At 44.4% G+C, this 27,399-nt stretch overlaps 1 protein-coding gene across 4 annotated transcripts in view; it reads left to right on the top strand.

The window, feature by feature from the left end:
• The window catches only part of tiam2a (TIAM Rac1 associated GEF 2a), a 106,355-nt gene that overhangs the window by 61,831 nt on the left and 17,125 nt on the right, over window positions 1-27,399 (top strand). For all 4 annotated transcript variants that reach the window (XM_049595968.1, XM_049595967.1, XM_049595969.1 and 1 more), the window contains 9 exons: window positions 4,029-4,214; window positions 4,531-4,674; window positions 8,521-8,577; window positions 14,068-14,244; window positions 14,825-14,929; window positions 15,022-15,100; window positions 15,215-15,304; window positions 16,200-16,418; window positions 18,973-19,067. In XM_049595968.1, the coding sequence (XP_049451925.1) occupies window positions 4,029-4,214; window positions 4,531-4,674; window positions 8,521-8,577; window positions 14,068-14,244; window positions 14,825-14,929; window positions 15,022-15,100; window positions 15,215-15,304; window positions 16,200-16,418; window positions 18,973-19,067 (1,152 nt within the window). The remainder of the gene's footprint in view (window positions 1-4,028; window positions 4,215-4,530; window positions 4,675-8,520; window positions 8,578-14,067; window positions 14,245-14,824; window positions 14,930-15,021; window positions 15,101-15,214; window positions 15,305-16,199; window positions 16,419-18,972; window positions 19,068-27,399) is intronic.

Below are 27,399 nucleotides of genomic sequence, written 5' to 3'. Positions count from 1 at the left end.
TCCCCGAGCATCAGATTGAGATTCCAGATGTTTCCTGGTAATGGGCTCTCAACATGCATTATCCTCGTCCTCCTCCTCACAGCCTGGGGGAGAATCCAAAGCACCCAGCGCTGTGCTGTAGCCTACATACAGCAGATTACTGACGGGTATAAAAAGCTCATAATCTATAGCTTAGGAAGAACCCAAATACTTTTATTAGAAATTGGTGTTTGTCATTGAATGTGGGGAAATCCAGCTGCTTTTTTTTTTTTTTTTTTACCTGTGCCGCAGGTGGTCATTGACTTGAAGTGCCTCTTACTTATGTTTCTGCCTCTGTAAGTCCCATGAGTTCACGTTTGCTCATGTCCATTCACATTGACTGGTTATACTCTAGAAAAGCGAAATGGACACTTATTAGAAGGGCTGTTATTTGGTCTGTCGTTAAAGTGCCAAGAGTGGAAATATGAGCATGTTATTATGAAGAACAAGCAAGATAGAAGCTGGATAGCTCATCGTAGTAATCACCGATGGAGATGTCACTGCCTGCCTGCGAGACTGACTGACCATGTGCTTGTATCTGTTTCCAATTAGCCAGTGTGCCACCTCAGAGTAGACAAAGACACAGACGGGGTTGGAGTCAATGATAGGGTCAGAGGGGTATGGGACAGAACTCTGATACAGGCACCCCGAGGCCGATGATAGATTTAAGGTTTCAGTGGGGTTGTCTGGCACCAACAGGGCACCACTTTGATGTACCCCACCCCCACTCGTGTCTGCTTAAATCAGTGCCAGTAGACCTCTTTTGAAGACTGCCTTTACCCCCTTTCACACACTCATGCTCACGTACACACACTGCGATCAAGTTGCATTGACAGACTTATTATGCATTAGGGCTTTTACTGAGAGCCAGGGGCAGATGTTAAAGAGGGGGAATAAGAAAAGATGAGAATCTGTTAAAAGAAAGGCTTATGTCTGCCGAGCTTAATGGCTCTAAAATGAATGTAAATAAGTTGTGCACGCAGGCCAGATGGGCCCAAACATGCCTCGCTTTTCACTGATGTTGGCTGATTGTCTCACTCCACTCATTCAAGCCTGCTAGTTGCAGGCAGTAATAGACTGCATGTCGGCCTTTGTAAAAAAAAAAAAAAAAGAATTCAGTTCATCAGGGATTCATCCCGGCATGAATCATTAAATCGAATTTTATGCACAGGACTATTTTAGAACATCCCTGAATGAAGACGTGGATCCTTAGACTGTTGACAAACAGATCCAGATGGCGTGTAAATCAGAAGCGTGCTAGGATGTTGTGTGGTAGTTATACATAGATGGGAGTTTTTCCAAAGCAGCAACTCTCCTAAATTCGACTTTGCTTTTGAGGAAGGAGCTTATCTGATTTACTCAGTAATACCTTGCTCCCCATCTGAAGTCATCTTCAAACCACTCAGCGGAATTAATTCGCAGTTTCTCCAGAACACCGTGTTATAATGACCCAAGAATAGCAAGATAAAAAAACTGTGCTTTGCTTACTTACCTTCTATCAGAGGATTTATGTTCAAGGTTTTTGAGTTCAGGTTCAGTAAAGGTTCAGGTTTAGGTTGAGCAAAGCTTAGACTTACACCTGAACGAGTAAAAAAGTAAAAGAAGCACATGTTTGATTATGTTCTGTGCTCCACGCTAACCATGCTAATACAATATGTGACTTCCATTATCCCAAAAAGAAGATCCACCTTAAAAGAAGAATCTCGCAGCTGGAAAGATGAGCAGAGCTGTCTATGCAGTAGAAAGACGCAAATACATTTGAAATTGGTGCTACATGATCAGAGGAACAGAGGTAAAGGGCTGTGACATTTGATATTGGTCAAGAGGTCAAAAAAAAAACCTCCGCACTGGACCAATAAACGCTCCCGCTGGCGGGTGACGTAATGCAAACTTAACCATTTTGACACAGGGAACAATATGCTGGCTTGTAACAAGCAATCTCGAATTACAGGTAAATTTTCAGATAAAATAGTTTCTGAAAACTTGGTTCATACTTGATGAGCCCTGTCTAGTTTTCCTTTATGATCAAATTTCTTTCAGCTTCCATTTTTACAATATAGGAAACAGAATGGTTCCCACTTCCTGTTCACAAGTTCTCGTATAACAGCTAAACAGTGCACTAAAATATGTTTCTGAAAACATTTTAAGTGAGAAATGGGCAATACCGTAGCAGAATCTTGGTTTATGTTTGATCAACGCTGCCTAGTTTTACCATTTCATTGGAGTTTGGTCTGCATTTGAAAAAAAAAAACAGAGAGACAAAGAGGCGTCCCTCTCTCGACCCGCTTTTATAATCTTTGTGTCTGTGGTGGGAAGCATACAAAAATGTGGAAGTTAAATTTGTAGTTGAGCGACAACCCTAGAGCCAGTGAAATCTGGAGATCTGGCTGCTGGTTAGATGGAGGGAAGTTTACCACAGTTCATTTACACATACCACCCACACTGTTATGATACAAAGCTGGTTGAAAATTGAAAGTTGTAAAAAGCTGTTTTGGCATACTTTATGTAGCTACATATCATTTTTAGATAAGGGTTGTTGCCTGTAATCTCTTTATAGTCCATAACAATAGGTAGTGACTAGCTGGTAATGACAGTAGGCATACATAGTAGAACAAGATGGTGCAACTTTGCTGACCTGCCGCAACTATGACCATAATTGACAGTTATGGGATAAAGCTAAGTGCTAAAACACAGTGTAACAGAGAGGAGTCATTAAGTTAGCATTAGCTAGCTAACATTAGCCACTAAAAGCTACTGGTCCTAGACCAACTAAGGCCGTAGCTGCAAACCTCCTGAGTAGAACAAGGGTGCATTTTCATAGCTTAGGAATTCATTTTCATTTGTAAGAAGAAAAATGCATCATCCATTCTTTCAAAAGCGTAGGCTTAGGGACGCATGAGCAAACATTTCACCAAAGACAGAACTTTCAAAAACTTTTGTGACTTTGTAGCTGATAAAATATAAACAACACTGATTTTCTAGAGATAAATCACGATAAAGTTTGACATGTGGGTCCTTTGCTGTTCTAGCTGTGTGAAGGACTCATGCCTTACTCTGGTGTTTGATCATTTTCCCAATTATTTAAATAACTGACATGCCAAAATGCAAGGTCATTTTTTACTCAAAGCATGTGGATTCCTAGCAGTTGTCCTCATGGTTCAAGTCTGGAATGGGAATAATGACAGAATGTCACCGACTCGAGGCTTGTTAACCGAGGCCACCTGCACAGTTACGTACACAGGCGTTTTCATGGGTTGAGCACATAGCGCAGTTTGGCCCCATGGTTCTTTCTGTGCAAGTTCTTTGTTTAAGATGTTTAAAAAGTCAGAGGTTCATAAAACACTCCCCCCATGTTCCTCCGCAGTTTGTTCTTAATTCTAAAGAATGCCGTCAACGTAAATGAGACCTAATGGGACAACGCCATAGGGTGTGTTATTGTAAATGAACTCACAGTGCAGACGAGACCTATTAAAGTCAGTTGTTATAGTGGGTTGTTTAACTTGAGTGTTCTCATTAAAACCAGTCTCCAGCCAACAAAATAAGCACTTTCTCCTAGCTTACATAGAGCAAACAGGGATGGGGGGGGGGAAGCAACTGTAAATTGTGTGTATGTATGTGTGTGTTTGTGTGCGGGGGGTTTAACGGGTGGTCTGTGCAACATCACTTCTCTCTCTAGACTTACATAAAAAATGGGCATTAGGATTTACTGCGCACACTCTGACTCCTCTGCTAGATATGCAGTCCCCCCCTCTCTATCAAACCTCCACCAATTTGTGCCCTCACCCTCCACCACATCTGCAAGCAATTGCAGCTTGATGGAAAGCACTCAGCTGACCCTGGATCTCCCTCTTTGACTCTCCTTTTCCTGCCTCCCCTCCATTTCCGGGCCCGTAGCCCTGTCCTTTACCTCCCCTCGACTCTTTTCTCAGCCACCACCCTGAAATACTCACAGAATTCACATTCAGAAGCTCGCCCTAACTTGTGAAGTTATAATCTTCCTTTTCTTTCAGATCCAGCAGTGGGAGCAGAACCTGGAGAGGTTTAACATGGATCTGTTCAGGATGCGCTGCTACCTGGCCAGTCTACAGGGTGGAGAGCTGCCCAACCCAAAGAGCCTGCTGGCAATTGCTAGCCGCCCAACCAAATCCACCCTGGGACGCCTGGGGATCTTCTCCGTCTCCTCCTTCCATGCACTGGTGAGGACGCTTAGGACAGACCGCCAGAAAAGGCTAATCAATGACTAATAATAAATACACAATACAGAATCAAAGGAGCAGTGCTGTGCCCTGTTTTCAGCATTCCTTTTAGTACGTGATACTTCAGTTTGAATTTCCTTGATGTGTAACAGTAACCTTGAAAAATCTTTTAATCATTTGAAACTAAAAAGCGTCCAGCGCACGCTCCCTTTATGCATTACTGGAGGAAAATAAACCTCATTAAGATGGCCTGATTAGATGGGATTTTTTTGTCGAGCTAAATGATTTGCAGTTCTGATAGTGTGTGTCCGTTCAGATCTGTTCCAGAGATGAGGCCACACTCAGGCGGCGCTCGTTGTCCCTGACTCACAGGCAGCGCAAGAGAGGCCTTTTCTCCTCGCTCAAAGGCCTCGACAACCTCACGAAGAGGGGCCGGGACAAGAGGCCTTCTGCGTCCCAGGTACTACTAAACACACACACACACACACACACACACACACACACACACACACACACAGACTGACTTGGGTATTGTTTAAAGGTCCCATACTGTACAGTTATAAGTGCTGTGTAAGTATCAAAATGCACAATTCACAGAGGAAAACACACACTCCGTATTCAGAAACTGTGCCTTTCAATGAGCCACCAGGACTTCTGTGAAGTTATGATAGTACAACTTTACTATTTTTAGGTAGAAAGTGTTGCTACAGTGTCGTTAAAGTCATCCCCCAGCTGCAATGACGGTGCAGTGATGCCGAGAGCGCAGATGTGGAAGACCTTGAAACACTAGCTAATCAGAACAGACTGGGCTTTTTCGGGAGGGGGGGACTTAAAGAGACAGGTGCTAAAACGGAGCATTTCAGACAGAGGGTGAATACAAGTATATTCAGGTAGACAGCATGAGAATAATAACATGTTTTTTTTTAACATTAAAGCATGTAAACATTTTGTAGTAGAACTCAAAATACAAGTATGAACCTGAAAATGAGCTTAAGATGGGACATTTAAATATACATTTTGGGTACTTTTAATGCAGTATCAGTCCCAGAATGTTAACTGGAAGCGATTTTAGTAATAAAAGAATTTATATTTAAATTCTTATGTGTAAAATCTTTCTATCTTTCTCAATGTTACCAGTTTAAGGGATGTAGGAAGCCCGTGACTTGAATAAAAAAGAAAACAAATATGATAATATGATGAAAGATTACATAATGAACTTAATGTCAGTAATATTGTGTTCTTGTCAGTGGAGAAAGCCTGACAGCAGCACTTAGACCTTGAAATGACTAAATAATCTCCACTGAATCCCAGAGTAATGAAACTCTTAGGGTGGTCTGGATTAGCAGATTTGTAATGCAGGATCACCCACTTCTTGTTTTCAGCAGGGGAAGCTACCCACATGCAAACACATACCACAAGCATGCAGAATTCATGCATGCGTGCACACAGTGATGAGGTATACTGCATGCAGTCTCTTGGGACATGCTGCAGAGAAAAACTCACACCGTCAATACACATTGGGCATATTCTTTAATGAAACAACCTGAAAGCATGTTGCCTTATTGCTTACTCGCATGCACAACGCCTGCGTTGACATGAAAGAAAGCTTAAGATTGGTACAGTCATGCAGCACTTTCAGCACATTTCCCCCCTGAGGAGATTTTATTAATTAGAAGCACATAAGCTCACGTCCTCCCCGCGTGCACACCTCCCATCAACATAAACACAGAGGGGCATTCCTTTCCCAGGTGCAGAGGGGGGAGTCTAAATCCTCTCAGGTTAGTAATTAGACTCATGCAAGCTGGTTATTTATTGATACAGAAATCCACCACTCTGCACCCTGAAGGTACGGCCCTGGAGAGTACTCCGCTCTTGGTGGTCTATTTTAAGGATCGCTACAGGAAACACATGTTTGCTCGTCTTTTATAGACCTCCGTTCATTAGCTGAGAATATGGGAAGAGAGAGTAGTGTGGTTTTGGCATTCCCGCCTTCATTTTTCTTTATGCTGTGAAGTCATCATGGAGTTTTATTGTTTTGGAGCAAGCGCAGCTGATAGCCAATCATGTTCTCCAGTAGGTGAGCCCTGACTCCTGACTGGTAACAAAATGTTCCCTGTCCTGTTTCGCTTGCTCTTATCTAGCTCACCGGTCCCACCACCTGCTCTGTTATATTTATGTTTGTGCATTTGTGCACGTCTGTTAGTGGCTAGGTGTGTGTGTGTGTGTTGTTATTTTCCCGGGGAACTCCAGCCGGCCCGGCCTAATGAGGCCCAGTCGCATTTCGCAGTGCAGAAGGCCGAGGTGGCGCTGCAGCACACACATGAATTATTGAAAGCAATATGTGGTAGATGGCATTCTCCACTCTTTCCTCAGCCCCGCAGACACCAGCAGATGGTTGGTGTAAAGACGCTAAATATTAAACAGCCTCCCTTTATTTTTTTTTTCCTCAGGTCCACCTTCTCTTACAAGCTCAGTTTAGTGCTTCTCTGGTATTTTTTTCTTTAAATGGAGGCTAATCGGGAGCAGAAAATGGCTGATGAGTGCTACAAGGGGTTTTCACATTCCTGTGTGTTCTTGGGCATCTGCTGTTTTTGTGTTGTTTTTCTTTTTCTGCAAGAGGGAAAGATCATTGGTAGTATTAGGTGTCTGTTCTGTGACTTTTGGGGAATTCAGTCGTGGCTGTTTTAAATGACATCATCAGCTGCTTGGCTGTTCTCTCATGTATTGAGGAGACACGTGTTTCCTGGAGAAGGATTTGGACAGTGAGGCAGTCTGAGGAGCCAAACTTTGCTCCATCCACTTAATCTGTTGTTACCCTCTCAGGTTGTCAGACTGTGCTTTCTCTGAGATTGTCGAGATATTTTCTTCCGGTGCTTTCCTTCCTTTTACTCCCCCTTCCTCCAACTCTCTTGCCTCTACCTCTATCCTACTTATTTAATCTCTTAAACCAGAGTTTCATCTCACTCTCCCCTCCGATTTCTCTGAGCATTTGTCTTTCCGTTTCTTCCCTTCAGCCTCGTCCTCTCTCTCTCAAACGTCCCGTTTCTCAGAGCATAAACATCAGAGTGTTAGCCGGCGGTCCTTCTCCCACAGTTTCCATACTGACTCATCTGTGTTGACTAAGCCTGAATCCCATTTACCACTGCGACGCCGCACTCAACAACCTTGCCCCACAATGTCATACCTCCCCCCATCTCCTTCCCTCTCGTTTTCTCATCTCTCATCCGTCTTAGCAGAGCTATGTATACAGTGAGGACGCTGGCCGGCAGTCAGCTGTGGGAAATAGGCCAGAAAGGTCTGAGGATTTGTGGGAGAGTTGGTAAAGCTTTCTAAAATTAGTCAGTTTACGGCGAAGCAGCACTGTTTACAGCCACTTTATAAATGTACTTGTGTTAGGGAGGGAGAGTTACTATACTCCGCCGCTCAGAGGTCACATGGGGGTTCCTACTACCATAACAGGAGCTGGAGAGGTTTTCTGATTGTAAAGGAAACTTCTTGGGATTGTTTTGGAGTAGAGTAATCCTGATCCTTAGAGAAAAGGATAGTGCCCGCAAATCTCTTCCGCACACCAGTACTTAAGTGCGCGCAGCGTTAGCTCACAGCAACATACGAGCACCTTTGAGCTTCTGCCAGAGCTGTTTTGCCCCATTTCTGTCACCAGCCATGCCACCCATCTCCTGCCCAGTGACAAAACATCTCAGCAAAACCTGATAACTGCAGCCCGTTTGAGCAAGGGCAGGAGTTACACCCTCATATAATGGATGGCTCGGTGTCACGGCTGTATTATAGAGCTGTTAAAGCCTTCTGAGGCTGCAGAGTCACCTCAAGCATTGGGCTTAGCCTGACACAACACGCTTTCCGATCACAAGCCAGAGGAGAGGATCTAAAGAGGAGAGGTTGAGGAAGATAGAATGGATCAAGAATGGAGAGATTTCTACAGTGAGGGGTGGATGTGGAGATGGAGAAGGAGGGGGGAAGCGCTTGTCCTCCTCCTCATCTGTAACTGGACTGTTTCCCCCTTTCATCTCTCTGCTACACAGAAACCACTCAGTGTCCGTACACATCCCCCTCCACTCACACACACAGCATATTTCCACCGTTTGCACCTTCAAAGGCTGCAGACCCCGTTTGGAAGCCAGTATCAAAGCGCTGCACTCGCCACACGTAGTTTTTAATTAACTACATAATAGCACCGTGTGTGTCTAATATTGTGTTGCCGAAGTGGCTGGGCACTTAATCGCTTGTGAGTCAAACAGTGTGGTGCCCCTCTGTCTGTACCTCTAACTGTCTGCCTCTTGGTTTTCAGATCTTTGAGAGCGATGCTGGAGGTCAAACGTACGCCCTACCTCCCAGGAGCACTGAGGTGAGTCAGAGTGTTCGGTAACTTTGTCCTATACGGTTTGCAGATCTTTGATTTATCTTTTAAAAATTCCACTGCCATCTGTCACATCCATCCTGTGGTACCGTTTTATGAGCTGAATTATCGGTTTCAGCGTGAAGTAACCGCGGCAGAAACATGTCCGCTTTTACTTTGACCTCTGCTGCCTTTCATGGCTTTGATAGTGGGCTGTTTAAAGATATTTTTACACATTTTGTATGTGTGTGTGTGTGTGTGTGTGTGTGTGTGTGTGTGTGTGTGTGTGTTTGTTTGAGGGAATGAAAAAGTGTGTGTGACTGTGTATCTAACTTGTCCAGGATCAAAGCTGAGATTCCTTTCATGTTGATCTGCAGGTGTCTGAAAGAGAAATAGACAGCATATCTAACAAGAGACTTTTACACCGTGTTAAAGTCCGCTGTGGACAGGCATCAAATTCACGGCATAATTGAGTTAATGGAGAGTGTTGAGTTGGAGTGTTGACCAGAAGTGCTTGAAAGTGTGGGTGTGTGGCTTTATGGTAAAAGTGTTGAATGATCGAATAGTGTGAATTCTGGCCATCTGAGCAGCCAGACGCTGGAGCTGCAGCATTCGCAGGTTATCGGGTGGTTACATGCCTACAGTAGATCGACCAAGTGTGAAATAATGCTGTTAGTTTCAGCTCTAACCAGGCCAACAATAACGCTTCTCAGTTCTACTTCCAAATTGCCCCAGTGGCCATTCGCGGTATTGCCATAAAAAATCCCCTGCAGCCCAAAAAGCATTTCCCCCAGAGGGGAAAATAAAAGCTTATCTTTAAGATGATGAAATAGATCGATGTTTTCACGTTGCATTGATTACACTGGGTTGTTCATCATTGATTCAATATATCGATCCAGATTGATGGATCATTACACCCCTAGTTAGTATCATACATCTTTGGCTCCAACCCTCTGCAAGCTTTCACATCTTTGTCCTCTTGGTCAGGAGTTTGCATGATGGACAAAATGTCAGTAGTATGACCTAGGTTGCAATAAATCAGTCATCCTTTCAAGGAATAGTTTGATATTCTGATTCGCTTCCTTGCCGAGAGTTTGGTGAGATGATCAATCACTCTCATGTCTGTTGAATGTGAAGCTACTGCCAGCTTAGCTTATTAGCTTAGCATAAAGCCTACAATGGGGAAAACCACTATCCTTGCTCTGCCTTGAGGTCCAAAAATCTGCCTCCCAGTACCTCCAAGGCTCGCTAATTAGCATGCTACATCCTCTTTGTTAAACTCAAAAACTGAAATGCCAGATTATTTCTTGCCTTGGTACAATGGGGGTAAGATTTAAGGATGTCACTTCTGCAAAAACCACAAATTCTTGTTTTTACGTTTTTGGATTAAGCAAGGCGAGCTGTTTCCCCCTGTTTCCAGCATATATGCCAAGCTAAGTTAAGCTTTACACCTGTGACATGTAGCTTCATCAACAGTCATGAGAGTGATACCTTTTCAAGTAACTCTCGGCAAACAAAGCAGATAACGGTATTCCCTAAACTACTTCTTGAATGATTTTGGCTGAAGCCCACCTGTTGACAAGGCCTTGAGTGACTTTTTGGAGTGTTTTGGGAAGAGGGAATAAGAAAATAGGAATTTCTTTACAATTATCCCTAAAAATAATCTTTCATGCATATCTTTTCCTGTGTGTCCAGTCAAATAAAATCTCATCAAAGCCTTCCTGGATGAATAGATCAAGTCTGGCACTGACAGATGAGGATAATGGACGCTTTTAGACAGAGCCGGACAGGCGTTGTGAAGATCGCTGTTCCACAGGATGCTATGATTCATAGTGTGAGTCTGTGGTCAATGTGGCGAGTGTTAAAACTGCCCCCATTAAGGGCCTAGAAATGGACTTGTAACAGGAAATGGTTTGGGGAAACAATAATGGCCTTCATTGGGCCGATGCTTTAATGTTCCTTAAAATGCGGCAACCCCTTCCCTTTGGTTGAGTGTTTCGGTCTTTCCCAGATTTAGATGTGGCCAAGCGTTTGTCACTAGAGTTTGTGTGATTTTGTGGGGATTAAGACCCTTCAGGGTGGGAAGCAGGGAAAAGGAGAGAGCGAGAGAGGATGGCAAGGCTGTATTGATTTTTGCCAACACATACAGGACTTCATCTCTGTCTTGATGACTTTGCTCCTGTTGTGTCAAATCCCCTGAATTACTCTAATAAACAATCATCTTCCTCTAATCCTTTGAAGTGAAGTCAAGTGATGGGTATGTTTGCATTTGTGTGCCCAAGCTTTGTTGTAGCCACATGGCATGTACAATGCCTGACCATCCGTGATAGTTTGTCCATGTGGTTGCTGTCTTCTCTACACAATGTGAACCAAGCAGCTGTATTTGAACATGTGGACGATGTGCTGATGACACTGTCTAGCTGTAGGTTGCGACCGCATAAAGCCGAGAGAGATAAACATCTATATCGAACCTTTCAATAACATGGAGGTTATCTTGGCCTCCATAGAGGTTAAAGCAGAGTTCATAGTGGCTGGTATTTGCTCTTCAAATCCTCCATCCACCCACTCCTTCTGTCAGCAGTGGCGTGAGTGAATATGTTCTGACTGCTAGAAAAAATAACATGAGTTATGTGATATAAGGGACAGTTCATCCTAAGATCAAAAGTACGTATTTTTCCTCTTACCTGCAGTGCTTTTTATGAATTTTAATTGTTTTGGTGTGAGTTGCTGAGTGTTGGAGATTTCAGCTGTAGAGACATCCGCCTGGAACTAGATGGCACTCTGCGTGTGGTACTGAGCTGTAACGTTAGCTATGCAGCAGTGCTAGGTGTGTTAATGGTAGATTGCAAGTTTCTTTCTGCACCGTGATACAGCTGGACTGGTGTAATTTGATAGAGAGAAAATAGTTCCTACATGAAACTGCTCTCAACAAGGTCTGTGGATTATTTTGAGTAATCAGGTCATGATTTCTGGAAAGAGACATTCCTGTTGAGTTTTTTGGATGTATCTGTTGCGCTTTGAGCACCACAAGCCGAGTGCCATCTAGTTCCATTATATTCAAGAGTAGGCAGACATCTTTACGCCTGATATTTCCAACACTCTGCAACTCACACCAAAACAACCTAGACTTATAAATAGCAATACAGCTAAGAAAAAAAAAAATGTATTTTTGATTTTTGGGTGAACTGTCCCTTTAAACAGTGAGCTTAGCGTGCTGCATTTTACACTCACTTTAAAGCAAGTCAAATAATAAAAATTCACACAAGTGTCTGCTGCTGTTGAGCAGGGATATGGAAATATGGTTAAGGGATACGATTAAGGATCAGCTCCATTTCCTTTCATGTGTTTCTTTTTTTTTTGGTTAGAGAGAAGTGTTTCTTCTCTCCTTCTTTGAATTTCTTGGCTGATGAACATGATCCTACCACCCTTGTCTGTGACAGGCTGATCCCTCTTTCTGTGTCACCACCTTTCACCACACTCCACTACCCACGATTACACACCTCGTCTTTAACTTGAGGAGCAGGCACTGGTGCTAGCCAGTACAGATGGTCATTATTGTCACCGTGTGCGTGTGTGGAAAAATGTGTCACAGCCGTGGAAAGAGGAACTTTGGGTGGAGCTTTGAGGAAATTAAGAGTAATACCCTTATAATAGATGTAATAGAGGGAAATTGTCTAAAATTGTCCTCAACTACTCTTCTGTTTCTTCTTCATGGTCACCCTATCTGTTGCAGGCAGGTCTGTAATATTTGTGTTGCCCAGTTGCTAAGTGGAACAGAAAGGGTGTTTTAGCGCCGCGGCCACTAAACCGTCCATTACTCCACGCTCCATCTTTAGAAGCTGCGGGGTGGAGGACGGCCCACTTGGAAATAATTTCAACACTTGAGGGGAAAGACTGAAGTATTGAATTATTTGGCTGAATGCAAACATAAATACAGTACACACACTCACCACACAGAGCACTTGTTGAAGTCCAGCGCGTGCCTGGACTGTACTCCTGGCAGTCGATCATGGAACGTTGACCAGGCAACCGTTGCTCCATTACAACCCTCTCTGACCATGAAGGAGTGTACAGTGTTAGTCAGCCGCTGGTCAGGTCAGTGTAGGCAACCAAATCTTAGTTTTCCTGTCACGCCATTTCACTGGAACACAAACAGGGCGGTTATGCAACCAGTTGCCATGACGGCTTGTTTTTTCATCCTCAGTTTGTAAGCATGACCTCACATCCCTAAGACGCAGGCAGAGGTGGGTGTTGAAGTGGCACCTTGTTGTTCCTCCATCCCGACAGGTTGGGGAAACATTTTGGTAAGAACACTGCTGGCCTTTACTTTGGCACTGGTTCCTGAGGTAGACTAGTAAAGGGGACATTTAGATGACAAATTAGGCAAATGTTTGTCTGTATGCTGGTGTTTATCTGAGCTAAACTGAGAAGTGTGTGCGGTGCTAAGTGATGCTCTGAATCAGAGGCCTTAGCTGGTCCCTGTTAGGCTTTTTGTCTGGCAGGGAAAAAGGTCTTTTTTCCCCTCTTGAGGTGATGCATTAGCTGCAAGCTGCCAGTGTCTGAAACAGACAAAAAGCTCACACACATGCACATCAGACAGAAAGCCTCACACACCACTCAACATTTTTATGATCCCATAATGCCTTTAAAACATCACTGTGCACCCAGACCTATTCACTTATGCAATTATCCCTCTTGGTCCTGCGTCTCAGTTTAACCGAGAACTCATATCGTCTTTGTCAGAAGTGCTGAGTCGCCGGCTTCTTCAGCCCATGAGTTTCAGTACATTTGATGTGATTGAGCCTTTCCTCGAGATCTGGGGCCTTGATAATTGCGGTGTTAGGCTGCACTGTGGCGTCTCCCACAGCCCCTCAACGCAGCAGTGGCACTTTTCCCTCCAGAGACACAGAGTCGCAACCAAAACCCCTAAATGGCTGCTTGTGAGGCCGAGTTGGGGGCTAACTCCCCCCTCCTCTGTGTTAATACCCAGCTCAAACCTCACTGTTACAGCCACCAACAAATAATTACCTTCAAATGGCTGATCTGAAAGTTTGACTGATTTAAAGTAAATCGTCCCGATGCATCACTTAAGTCAAAATGACTCTTGTGGTTTTTCAAACCAAATAAATGTGCAGATATCATTTGGACGTCTAGACCTGCCAGTCGACCCTTGCCAATCCGCTTGTGTACACGGCCATTACGATGACTATTATGTGGAGCAACTGCCGTCTATGTTGTCAAATGAATTTCTGAAAGGCTAATTGTATGACATCTTTGCTCCGCTGTTTGATCCACAGCCAAGCATTTAGACTAATGGAACTGTATCGATTTGTGTGCTGTTACTCAAAGTCTGCCGCTCTCTCTCTGTCTCACCCCGCTCCCTCCTCTCCCTCTGTTTACCTCCTCCTCCTTCCCCTTCTCTGTTTACTCCCTCCTCCATCCAATGCTGCTCTTCCTTTTATCTTTCTTCACCCTGCCTTCTTTTACCCTCTCCCACAGAGGCTGGACATGCTGGCCAGTATCTACTCTATGTCGCCCCCTGAGGGCGGTGTGTGGGACAGCATCAGCGGTGCCACAGACGTGTTGACGTGTGTCTACATGCCAGACGGCCTGACAGTCCAAGTTCCTGTCAGAAGGGACCAGACAGCGGCCGACCTTCTCTCTGCAGCCTGCAAGGTTGGATTGGCGGCTGGTTGAGGAGAAATAATGACGTGTCACCACACTGAAAGAACAATATTACTGACAGTTGTTGGAAAAAAACAAAAAAGAAAAAACATACAAAAACAGTGATGGCGTTTGGATTTAGTTGTCTAGTAGTCTTTTATTTCCTTTACATGATCCTACCATTCATACTTAATAATGGGAATGTATTTTTTCTTCTCAAGTAAATACAAAGCTAATTTGAGTTAGACATTTTCAGGTGTGGTCTAGTTAACAGTCTTTGTTAGAGCATCTGCAGCAGCAGATCCAGTTATATTATGCTCCCATGGGCTTTCAATAACACACCTATTCATCTAGTGTCTGAATTCACACAGTCCCCTAACAATGACTGCACATAGATGGACCCACACACTCCATATTCCCTTGAGCGAAGCTTTTTTGCGTACCGTACATTTCTCATCACAAAGTGTAAAGTCGCTGAATAATTCACGCCTCGACCACACCGCAGCTGTCTGACTAGGCGTCGGCGCATGAAATATGTTGCATGATTTTGTGTATACAGGCCGTTGAACATTATGGCCTCTTGTGTAAACAGGTGAAACAGCTGGACCCGGGCCTGCACTGCCTGCGACTGCACAGGCAAGCGGGGGAAAGCGTGGAAGTTCGATACGTGGGTCCCGGAGAGCTCGTTTGTGATGTGGTGAGGAGGGCAAACATGCAAAATGACACATAGACACACAGCGCTCTTCATTATCTACTCTTTGTTTAATGTGTATTGATATCACCCCGTAGGTCAATGATCAGTTGGAGGTGGTCCAAGTTAATGTGTTTACGCTGCACATGAGCAGGCCGAGCGGCACCGGAGACTTTGGTGAGTCGGCCACTTCAGTGGACTGATTAAGGTCTAGTTGTTTCTTTCATTTTAGGTCCACCCCATGGTGCTGTATGTAATCCTGTCAATCTTTGTTTGTCTCCCTCCTTCCAGGTTTTGCAGTAACAGGACACATCGACAGTCAGAAAAACAGCAGGATTTTTGTCAGTGAAGTGCTTCCTGATGACCTGGCATTCAATGAAGGTGACTACTTGCTCAAGAATGACACAAATAATCCTGAAACCACCAATATTTGTATCACATGTGTGATCTCTGTGGCTTTAACACAGTGTTTTCCCCTGTATGCCTTTACCAGCAGCACTCCACAGCTCCCCATCACCAAAGTCTCCCCGTCACTGTCTCTACTTAAAGCAGCCAGAGTCAGGGACAGGCAGGGTTATAAATCGAACACCCCCAGATATTGGTGCTTTGATCAATCGGCCACCGTTTGTTATCGGTAGATATTTGTTCTAAATAGTTTGAAGGCCAATCAAATGATGCAAAACATGGTTTACTGCTAACCTGACATCCAGCTCACCTGCCTGTCCAGAGTGCACACACACTGTCTCTTTCTTCTGTCTCGCTATACACACACCGCAATGAACACTTCTGAGGCTGCAATACACTGCTATTTTCTGACAGGGTTTACATTTAGCTTAGCTTTGTCCTATATTGTGCCCTCATGATCAACATGGCATTATTTTTTTAAATGTATAAAAGCTCTTTCTCATCTGCATTTCTCCAAAATCATTTGGTCTCTGAAATGCAGGGTTGATTAGGGGAGACCGGGGGCAATTGGAACAACTTGTGGTTTTGATGTCATTACTGAAAAACTTTTTGAACTATTTGGATAGTTTTTAAGTAGGTAACTAGTATCTGCTCCCACGTGCAGGAGCGTTTGTAACAGCATATGGGCTGTAGGAAGCATTTTATTGAACATAATTCAACATCTACAACTGTATAAAAATATGTGTCTGAAGCCCTTCTCATCTTAGTGGACATGCTAAATATTTTCCAGGGGTGCAAAATAAAACTGCTGGAAAAACACCTAGGGGAAACACTGTACCATGACTTTTTTCTAAACCATACTTGTCCCCAGGTCTGCGTCCAGGCGATGAGATCCTGGTGCTGAACGGTCGCTGTGTGGCGGGCCTGGACCTGGCGCTGATCCAGACGCTGTTTGCCGAACAAACCCTGCACCTGAGCCTGAGGCGGGACGGACCCCTGCCGTTAACTCTGTCCTCCAACCACCGGACCCTTCCTCTCAAACACAACCAGGAGGTTCGCAGCAAGCACCACAGAGCCAAGTCCTCCTCAGGTGCGTAAATCCATGTTGCATTTAGCCACACACAAATGCTGGAACCAGCTAAACACATGTAGATGTAGTCATTAGTGGGGTTGTATTTGTACTAAAGGGCTATAGATTTCTACCTAATGGAACACTTAACAGTACGACTGGAAGTGAAGTTGAGCTTGATACAGTGTAGTCAGACAGATGGTGAGAGATTGAAAGAGACGCAGAGAAAGAGAGAAATTGGAGCTTCTGCACAATGCTTGGCACACCCATCAGTGTAGCGCTTTCTCAGTTCTGTGTACAAATAACGGCACCAGTTTAACTGCTTTCTCTGCAAGTAGGTTGTGTCATTCTTCCTGTGAACAGCCTGGATCTGCCACAGCTCAGAGTTAAAGCCCAGTTTACCCTTCCAGTTCTGTTGTTTCATGTGGTTGGCATGTGTTGCATCTTTTTGTTGTGTGGTTTTTGAATTAGTTAAACCCAGGTAGATTTGTCTCTGTGATGTCCTCTCAGCCTGAACTTCGCAAGGTTGCTCGATGGTCAGTTTCTCACACGAGCTGCATTTACTAGGAAAGCAAACTAGTTTCGTCACCTAAACCACAATACAGCTGCGACACTTCCGCTCCAGTTAACATCTTAGTCTGATCTCCACTTCCTCAAAAAGAGCCTCTCTTTACTGTCAAAAGTCAAAAGAGAAAAAAGCAGTACGAAACAAACTCCAGATGAAGTTTCACAGCTCTGTGTATCCTAGGGCAGAGGAAAGCCCAAAAGGGGCTCTTGACCGCAGAGGGCTTGTTATCGCTGTGGATGTATAGTATCCTGTCGGCTCGGGTTAATCTCACTGCAGATGCCAAGGTGTCAGGACTGAACAGTAAGGTCGTCCATGTCGCCGGACAAACACAGCTGATGCCCAGCCAGTGCAGATACATTTTGTTTGTTCGAGCCTCAGTGTGAAAGGTAAGGGAAACCCATTTCAACCAAAGATTATCTTTGGTTTCACTGGGTGTAAGATTTGCTACAGTTGTTAAATTGGTTCGGTTTATTTGGTCTCAGATTAGATAAGATTATGACCCTAGTTTGAAAGTGCAGCTGTGAAAATTTGTTTTTGGTGTTGTCAGGCAAGATTTAAACAGGACATCGGCCATTTTATCACTCATAAATAGACGAGCTAATGAAAGAGTGAAGGTTCTGAAAATAGCAGTGAGGGACAAGTTTCAGTTTTATAACAACTTATATTTCTCTACAGTTATTTTTTTAGTGTTTATGAGAACGTCACAGTGAGCAGAGACAATAAAAATTAGACAAAAGTGAAGCTTTATTGAAGATTTATTGATTATGTGCTGCAATTTTTGTGTATGACTCGCAGACTTAAACACAGGATGTCAGAGGTAATGAAATGTATTTGACCCACTAGATGACCTTTTAACAACTTGTTTTTTTTTTAACGAATTAACCAAAATGCATCAAACCCGTGCCACTGACCTTCCCCTTCAAAATGTGCGGCGCATCTGATGCCTTTTAATTGATTTTCCTCGTTGTTTGGCTTTCAAACAAACAGCCGAAACAAAGAATCAGTTTTACAGAAAGTATCGAGCGTCATCCTTAATGATTGTAATTCATTAGTGTTTCCTCCACTGCAGCCATAATTGAACACAAAGGGATTAATGACTTGAAGGCCTCATTACAGAGAATGGTGTGATCAAAGTGCCTGCAGTTTTCTTCTCCGTCTCTAGAGGGCACATGATCCCAGGCAGGCTGATGAAGGAGGCAGGGAGGTAAAAAGCCCACAGTGGGGAATTAACACTTGTCTGACACAAATTACACAAATGATTGCATGATGGCATTCCTTGAAGGAAACTGTCTGTCATGCGGATTAATTCAGACTGGTGCAAATGTACAAGACAAGAGAGGTAAATTTAGATAACTAGATATCTTTTGTAACGCTGCCCCATCAGTCACACATTCGGTTGACGGTGATTGACATTTCAGAAAGGAGAAGTTAGCTCCACGGGAGGTCCAGAAGTTTTCTTTTGTTTCCTGCTGGCATGCTGGCCCACCTCCCAGGCTACAATCAGAAATAAAGTCTTTTTCATGTGCCAACTGCCAGAGAGTTTGTCCTCGGGACCTTGGATTTGAAGTGAAGTAGCCAAAATCCCGAGAATGTTTTCAAAACTCTCAATCTGATAATGTCATCCTGTCTGCATGGTTTATATGCATATATACATTTTATTAGGGAACTATATCTTAAAAACAAGTTCAAGGAAAGAGATAACAGAGTCTTTAATTAGGATTGCCAAGTTTTTCTTTTTCGGGATGACTGAATGCCGCTGCCATTTTTAGACAGAAGATATATTTAAAGTTCTGTGCGACTGGCAGGCGCCCACGATGGTTTTAGACTATAAGTAGCCAGCATTGTTTGTGTATTGTGGTTAGCAGAAGGACGTGCTTCAGCAAAAACTAGTGTGGTGCACATGCAGCTATGGGTGGTATGAGCATAAAACACAGTCACACACACTCACATAGAGTGACGCTAAACTTAATGTTAAAATGTCCTCTCTCTCTCTCTCCCTCTCTCCAGATGTGTGCACTGCAGCTGATGGTGCTGAGTCCCCGTGTGTAGGACTGGAGAACGGTCACTCCCACTGCGCACACAGGCCTGTACAGCACAGCAAGGTAGGAGTGTGTGTCCGTGTGCCAGAAAGTGTTTCATAGACATCCACGTACCGTAGCTCTCTCTCTCTTTCTCTCCTTCCAGGTTTGTTTGTGTGAATAAAGGTGTGCACATTGTAGTGTGTGTGTGTGTGTTTGTGCCCACTCACAGTGGCAGCTGTGGGGCTGTCACAAACCAGACTGGCACCAATTCTTAGCATTACCATAATTAGGATACTCCATCATAGCCACCGGTATAAACACAGCTTATTACTGTCATGCAGACAGGATGCAGACTGAGAGAAGGGGCTGTGTCACACTGCCACTGCCTCCTGCACACACACACACGCACATGAAGACATGAATGCCTCGGGGCAAAACCAAATCTCTCAGAAGAAGAACAGTTGTCTAATATGCCTCTGTCACCCTCACCTTCACTCAAGCGTACCTATCATTATGATAAGGGCTGCAGTAGTTTATTATAATAAATTTAAGACAAGCAGAAGTCATCTTGCATGTGACATATTGCAGGTGCTTGTCTCCGCCTTCAGAGTCCTGGCTTTGGTTCTGTAACACACTATAGGTACCCTGCAATCACTTCAACCCTCTCATATCAGTGTTAGAGAAATATCCCCTCTATAAATATGCCAAACGGTGTCCCTGATGATTTACGGCAGATTGCATGACTATTTCTGTCCTGTGTGTTGTTGAATATCCGGTCAGGGTTTTGATATGTAAACCAACTTTATTGAAGTCATTAAACTAAGCATGAGCCCGTTCCGTCGGGAATTTATGCCTCAGCACCGTGGTAATGTAATACAGGAGTGTGCATGCCAGTGTTTATCGAGAGCAGTAATGAGTGTGTGTGGTCATCACAAAGAGCCGCATATTAATGATGTAGACATGGCTGGAAGCCTGAGAGTGGATGTGCATGTGTTGGTGCATATTTACCTTCTTTTGCAGCATTTATCTTGCATTTTGTGTCTTTTTTAAGCTAGTTGTTGTTAACAGTGTGAGTGCATGTTTGGCACACTTTTGCCAGCTGCTTGTTATGTAATGTGGGCGAAATGAAAAAGGGAATAGGCAGTCATTTGTTGCTTATTTCATCAATGATTCATTGACAGTAATTCCAGGCCAAATATCCAGAAACCTTCTCTAATTGCCGTAGCTTTATTCTAATTGCTTGTTTCAGAAGACGCAGTGCAGCGTTTGACCTGAGGTCAGCCCAGAGGTGGATTAGAGAGGACAACTTGCCCTCTTCTCCTCCTCTCTATTCTGGCTCCGTTTGTCTCTTTTTGTTTGCCCGGCGACACGAGTCAGTCCCACTGCGCTGGGATCTGCACTGCACCACTGCTGCTGCTGCTCAGCTCCCTGCCGTTTGTCTGTTACTGAGGAATGAATGGAAGATAGGTGTGTGTATGTGTGCGAGCGGGGGTTTATGAGTGTGTGCGCTTATGTCACCGCATACGTGCACATTTCAGGCACAAAAGGAGAAGAAGCTCTCTGCTTCCATCAGGGAGAGTCAGCCACTGTGAAGACGATACAAAAAACACACTCGGGGTGAGATATTGGTGCTGGTAAATCAGATTTTTGCTGTCATGAAGAGCAGAATTTAATCACCACACGGCCATCAGTTTGTTCTCTGGGGCGGGGAGAAAGAAATCGAGTCACTGGGTAGAAAATCAGCCATGTATCAGCATATAAGCGCGCACATGCGTGCACACGGGCGTGCACACGGGCGTGCTGTAAGTCAATAGAGATGGATGGAAGGGAAGGACTAATTTCAAGCCTCTTGTCACACCTTGTCATCGGCCGCCTCACCAGACTGACTACCTTTGATTAATTGGTCCGTTGCATTCCAATTTGCGCTTATTACACAAGAGAGATCTGTGTGTGTGTGTGTGTGTGTGTGTGTGTGTGTGTGTGTGTTTGTGTTTGAGCTTAAGTGCTTACTAGGCACAGTTATCAGTGTTGTTTACCATCGAGATACTGATTGTGATTCCAGTGCCTGTGAGTTACTTAATGATACATTTGGCTATAGAGCGCCATAGTAATTGGTTTAACGCAGTGTTGTGATACCATTATGAGCTTAACCAATCGATTGCAGACGTCAACTGAATTGGTCCCACAAAACTCCCACGAGGCCCTTCAAATTGAATTGATTTGACATGCATTGCGCTGGTGTAGTGAAGTAATGCCATCATAAGGGGTGTACAGTCAAAACTGTAATAGCTGCATCCATTTTGTTTATGCGTCACCTAATCTCTGCGAGTGCAGCAACTGAAAGGCTCGATGGGGATTTGTTGGCTGGAAGGTCGTTGACACATAAACACGCATGCATGAGAACACACACGTCCATAGCATACTGGGTGATCCCAGTAGACAGATGGAAGGACGTGGGAAGTAATCTGGCATGGTCTGGTTTCACCACATGGCACCAGTCCTCTGGAGGGTGATCACACGCATGTATCCATGCACACATAGAGGAACATACCAGGATGTCTTGAAGGCCCATATCACTGAAACTATTAGGTGACTGATCAATAGAAAAATGTATTTGATTGTTGACTAATCAAAATGCCTAAATTTCACTGGTTTCATCCTCTCAAATGGGAATATTTGCTATTTTTCTTGGGCTGTTCTAATGTTATACTGCCTCCCTTTGGGTTTGGACAGTTTGAATATTTGTCGAGGAAATTGTGATGAGCTTTTTTCAGTGTTCTTGATGTTAACTAGGGGTGGAGCCAGACGTAAATATTGCAGGCTCAGCCCGATCCTCAGGGGGTCTGGGGGCATAATTCTCCTGGAAAATTGTTTTACCGATTTACAGCATCTATATGCACTATTTTGCAAGCTATTTATTTCAGTAGAATGCCTAAAAATCTGTATTTTTGTCATCATTTTTGTGAAAATCTCCCTGTAGAGCCTACATCCTACTGTGTATCTAATTGTCCTCGAACTGTCTTCATCATTTTGAAAGCATAACACAACTGATGTGGAGGACGCCATGTTACTTTCAAACCACGTTATTCTTTTATTCCATAAATAGCAGTTGTATGTTTAAACATTGTGTAGTAGCCAATCATGTCTTCTATTAAGCCAAAGGTTAAACAGCAGACAGACATAATAAGCCTCTTTGCTCTTTTCTGGACTGGACGTTTCAGTAAGTAAATGGACTTATGAAGAGAGCTATGAGTGGAGCTGTCCTCTGGCTGACTGTCAGTAAGAAAGATTTGGCTTGATTCACTTGATTCAGGTAGTGATGCTACTATGTGTCTTCTCTGAATTAGATGAAGGCATTACTAGACTGAAACATTTGGGCTGGTTTTATTACCGCTTTCTTTTTTCCTTCTGGTCCCAGTCGTCCTTTTTTACCTGTCTCAGTGGGCGAGAGGAGTCTGAGAGGTGTTTAAACACTTTTTTAAAAATGTGTGACTAACAGAAAGTTAAGAGTTATTCAGTTTCTTTTCTCCTCTCTTATCGTGACTTCTCGACTTCAAAAGGATACGGTAGATGCCTACGGATATTAGGTTGTATCATCTTCTTCAAATAAGATCCCGTCTTCCTCGGAGCTACAACAATCTCCTTCTTAAACTTAAGAGAATCTGCTTTGCCCGACTGGGTTGTGTGTGTGTCTGTCTGTGGGATGGGAGTTTGGAGGGTAATTTAGGGAGGTGTGTGTGTGTGTTATGACTAAGCCCATCAGTTGCCATCTGGCCGTGAGGAGGCTAATAATCTGGGCTTACAGCTGTCAGTGCAGTTAATGCTAGCCCGTCTCGTCAGTCCACTCCACTGTAAACAAGTTGGAAAGACAGAGCTGGAGATAAAAACGTAGAAAGAAGGAGCGACGGAGGGACCAGTAGGGATCCGGATCCAACATGACCCGGATCCGGGGGGACTGACCCCACCAGTGGTGCCTGGCGCAGCCATGGCAGTAGCCATAACGATGGTAGCCCCAACGGTGAAAGATGAAGATCCCCAGCCGTGCCTCTACCTCACCACCTTAATGGAGCTCTTCATGCGGGACCAGTCGCCCGCCCAGGCCCTGTGCTCCCTCCTGGCCATGTGCTGGTTCTGGCCATCCGGCTGCGAGCCAGAGGAGAAGAACCTGTTCCTGGGCTCCGTGCTGCTCAGTTTGGGACGGTTCCTCAAAGACAAGCTGGCCTGCCTGGCTCGGGACATGGCTGCCTGCCTCTCCTGCCAGAGAGATGTCAAAGGGGAGAAACAAACGGTAACTATGGGCTGATGAGCTCCTTGCTGGTGGGAGTTTTTTTTTTTTTTTTTACTGAGGCAGCTGATACTATGAGCGTTCTCACTTACGCTGCAAACTCTCACACTCCCAAAACCTTCTGTGTGTATTAGGTATAAATATCTCCACGGATGAGAGTCTGGTGTAGTTGTACAGTTGGAGAATTCATTTGCCCTTGCCCTTTAGTTACATTTTATTTGCATTTAGACAGCATGAAAACATTACAGCATGCACTTACAGTATCAAGTGCAGTGTATGAATTATTTGCTACAGTTTTAGCCATCCTTGTGGCATGGCTCAAGGGTTGGCACCGATGGTCCGTTGGTCCACCACATCGGTCTAGACTAAAACACATCAAAAGCTGTGGTATGTATTGCCATTAAACTAGGTACAGATACCATACACTGTAATAAGATGGACAGCAAGTCTTCACCTATTTAAATTGTACAAAATGAAGCCAAAGTATCCTGGATATGGCTGCTGCCATCTTGCACTGGTGACATCATTTTAAACCAGATTCTGCGCAGTAACAATCTCTGTGCTATCATATTCTCACTCATTCATTTTTTTAGTTTGGCTCATGTCCCATCCTCTAGCTGTTTTTTGTACCAGGCTGTAAACATGTTTTTTTTCTGCTGTTACGTTGGGCATTTTAACATGGGTGTTCATGGGGTTGATTGGCCTCTGGAGCCAGTCTCAAGTGGCCATTAGAGGTACTGCAGCTTTTGGCAATTCCACACTGGCCTCAATTTGCCTTTCAGGTGCCATTTGATTTAGAGAGAATGCCATGCTGCTAGTGTCCCTGCAGATTCTTAGCCTCGTCTTCTACCTGTTTGTCCCAGCACTCCCTCTCTTCTCAGCCCTATCCTGGTGATCTTTAATTTAACTGTTCATTAATAAGATTTATAGTGTAGGCAGATGGGAAGTCAAAAGGTCATGCACCACTTTTTTGCTCTATCTCTATAGCCTTTATTGCCGTCCATGATGTTATCGCTGCAGTATGGGCTGTATTAGAATTAACTGTATTGGTCTACTAGCAGTCAGAGTCTTTATGAGAGTGTACTCACTCTCAAACAGTTGTGACACTTGTTGGTCTATTATCTGTTCGTAACATGACATCCATGGCAGTTGTATGGCATGTGTAGTTCAGGGTGCTCTGGTTCCTTCTGAATCACCTAGATTGAGCTTTTTTCCAGGTCAGGAAGGTAAATGGGGGCATCACAGGGATTGCCATTAGTTATTCCACAGACTTGTTTGTCATCAAGCCATGTTTTCCATTTGCTACAAGCATTTCCACTTAACCTTTCATTCAGTTTCAGGCATCTTGGTGGAGTAAGAATAGCATATAGTGCTAGCATTACTTTGCCTTTGTACTGGCAGTCATGCAGTGGAGTGGATCTGAATAGCCTAGGGGACCCAGTAGAATGGGTGCTTTAATCTGAAGCTGGCTTCATTATTAAAACACACTCCTCTCCCAAAGTCCTCCGAGACTTGGCGGAATAATATTTGTTTAGGATGAATAATAAAAGGCGTAAATGGGCATGAGTGGAGCGAGACGGGACCAGCCCTCCCTCTCATCCTCCTCTCCCCTCCCCTCTACTCTGTTTGATTTATGAGCAGGCGTCTTCTTTTATTGAGCTTTGAAAAGAAGATGGCATCATGGCACTATAGCCCACTAACATGGCAAATGAATCACTGGCCTGCCTACCGGCCACCATGCCTCCCCCCTTTCTCTCTCATAGTGTCATGACAAGGCTGTTTCCTGTGAGGGATGGGTGAAGCCAGCCTCAGGGACACGCCTGTATTTCATCCCCTCTTCTTTATCCTCTCCCACCCTACATTTGTTTGTTTATTTCGGCTAAGATGGGGGCCTCTCTGCTGGAGAAGCGCAAGGCTTCTCCTTTGATTTGAGCGGCGTTTCATCTGCAAAGCAGACTGAGCTCTGTACATAATGACTTCACTGGAGCGTTAAAGGGAGATGGAGACAGTGTTTAGTGTTTATCTCGCAACCCTCCCAGTTTGACAGCGCCAAGCTGTGTTTTTTTTATGAGTGTTTACACCCAGCGCTTGGACAAGACAAGTATTGGAAAATGACACAAATGAGACTGAATAATATTTAGTGTTTGTGTGTGCCAAAAAAGGGGGGCTGAAATCCTGCATGGTAAGTGTGTGCGGTTACAGCCAACAGTGAGGATCATTATCGCGGAGGCCTCTGTATGCTTCAGACTAAGTGCTTGTTGGGTAGTCCAACAGCGCCTGGAACTCCATCATCCCCACTTCACACAGTGATTGGCCAGCTGTGTGTGGGATGGAAAAGTAGGCGGGATTAGAAAAATCTTCAGTGTGATCCTCTGGACATTGTCTGGAGTTGATATGAGAAAAAGGTTTTGAAATGTGGTTATAATAAAGCCAGTTTGCAAAGCAAGTTAGGTTTAAATGGACAGAGTTGTCATCTGTTTATTTATTCCATGTGAGAGGACCCTGTGCAATGTATGATACATGTCACGTTTTATTCTTGTGCGAGGCCATAGTTAACATTCCTGCCCCGTTACCCCCCACCGGCTCAGAGCCTCCCACTTTTGAGTCAGCCATTCCTCTGTGTGTGGAGGTAACAAGCCAGAACAGTCTGCATTGTACTGATGCTATTGAGGGACTGGACACTGATACAGCCCCCGGCCTCTCCATTCAGCTCTCTGGAAGTTACACCGAGGTCACATGGAGCCAAAAAGGAGGGGAAGAACCGGGGGAAGAGGAGAGAGGAATGGGGGATATCTGGAGGCAAATGGACAGAGGGAAGTAGGATTGATGGCAGGATGTGAAAGTACAGATGCAGGAAGACCAGCGCTGATGGGAAGAGACGGACAGTGAGAGAGAACATAGATGCCAGGGGAAGAATTCCCCTCTATTTGCACAAGCCAAGTGGCCAGACCGTCCGCTGGTGATTGATATGCAAACTAAGCTGGCAGCGTGCACTTTTTCCTCTGCTTACGTTCACAGAATGGCAGGGCGCAGGATCAATGGCTCGATCCCCATCAAAGCCCGCTCCACCTCAGAGACATAGGTGTGCTCAATACTGAGGCTTCTGACCCTGGGCCTAGCGGCGAGATGGCAGTGGACACTAATGAGAGAGCAGGGAAGAAGGAGGAGGATGAGAAAAGTTGAAGAAGAGACTGACCGACCATCATATTGAAATTAGAGGTGGATGGAAATAGAGATCTCCCAGATAGTCAAGCCAACTATTCACTTCTGTTGCGGATATTTTCTCTGGTTCAGCAAAGTTGTATAACTCGCACATCATCTCTGAAGCCGTCATGCCAGCATCCAGGGGAGGCAGGCTGCGTAGGAAGGGCTGCTCGCTGGCCCGAAGGACCCAGCGGCAGGCCACAGCAGCATGGAGGCTGCTCTACAGACTGCTCTTCATGGTGAGCAGAGCATGGGGAGAGCAAGTGAATATTTCGAGACTAACAGTGTTTATGCTCTAATATTTGATGCACTTTATGAAGGGGCCTCATTGAAAGCGACTATAGAAAGTCAGTAGCACTTAGCTTTGTTTTTAAGTGTCACTACGCCTGAAAGTGAGTGGGTACAATAAAGGCTTTTTGGATTAATATTGATATACATGTGGCTGCAATATAGATTCAGCTTTGGAGTGAAACTGTGAGTGGATTTGTAGAAATCAGGAATTCTGCTTGATGGGAAGGGTGCGGCATTTTGTGATGAAACCCTTTGCTTTGACATCAAAAGGATCTAGTAAGTGGACGTCATGTACATGAGTGTATGGGAGTTGACTGAAAATGAAAAAAAATGCCGCTGGACGCCATCAGAAGGAAACCGAGTAGACAGAGACAAAATGACTCAACAGCTTCTCACTTCTTTTTTTTTTTTTTTTTTTTTTACCTGAGAAGGTTGACAAAGACCTCTTTTCTAAATTGACTTAAGGGCATACATGGCGAGAAGAGGTAGAAACATGATCCAGAGCTGTCAGCTGTCAGAGAGAAAACCTGAATAGGAATTCACAACAGCACTGTCGGATCCACTCTTCTTTCCTGGCTCGCTCCTGGGCTTTTCTCCCGCCTCCACTGGCTCCCGTCCTCGGCTCTTAATTGG

This window comes from Epinephelus fuscoguttatus, linkage group LG14 (genome assembly GCF_011397635.1).
Source record: "Epinephelus fuscoguttatus linkage group LG14, E.fuscoguttatus.final_Chr_v1".
In the NCBI taxonomy this organism is placed as follows: domain Eukaryota; kingdom Metazoa; phylum Chordata; class Actinopteri; order Perciformes; family Serranidae; genus Epinephelus; species Epinephelus fuscoguttatus.
Note: the sequence above shows the minus strand (reverse complement) of the source record. Positions and strands in the feature narration are given on the sequence as shown.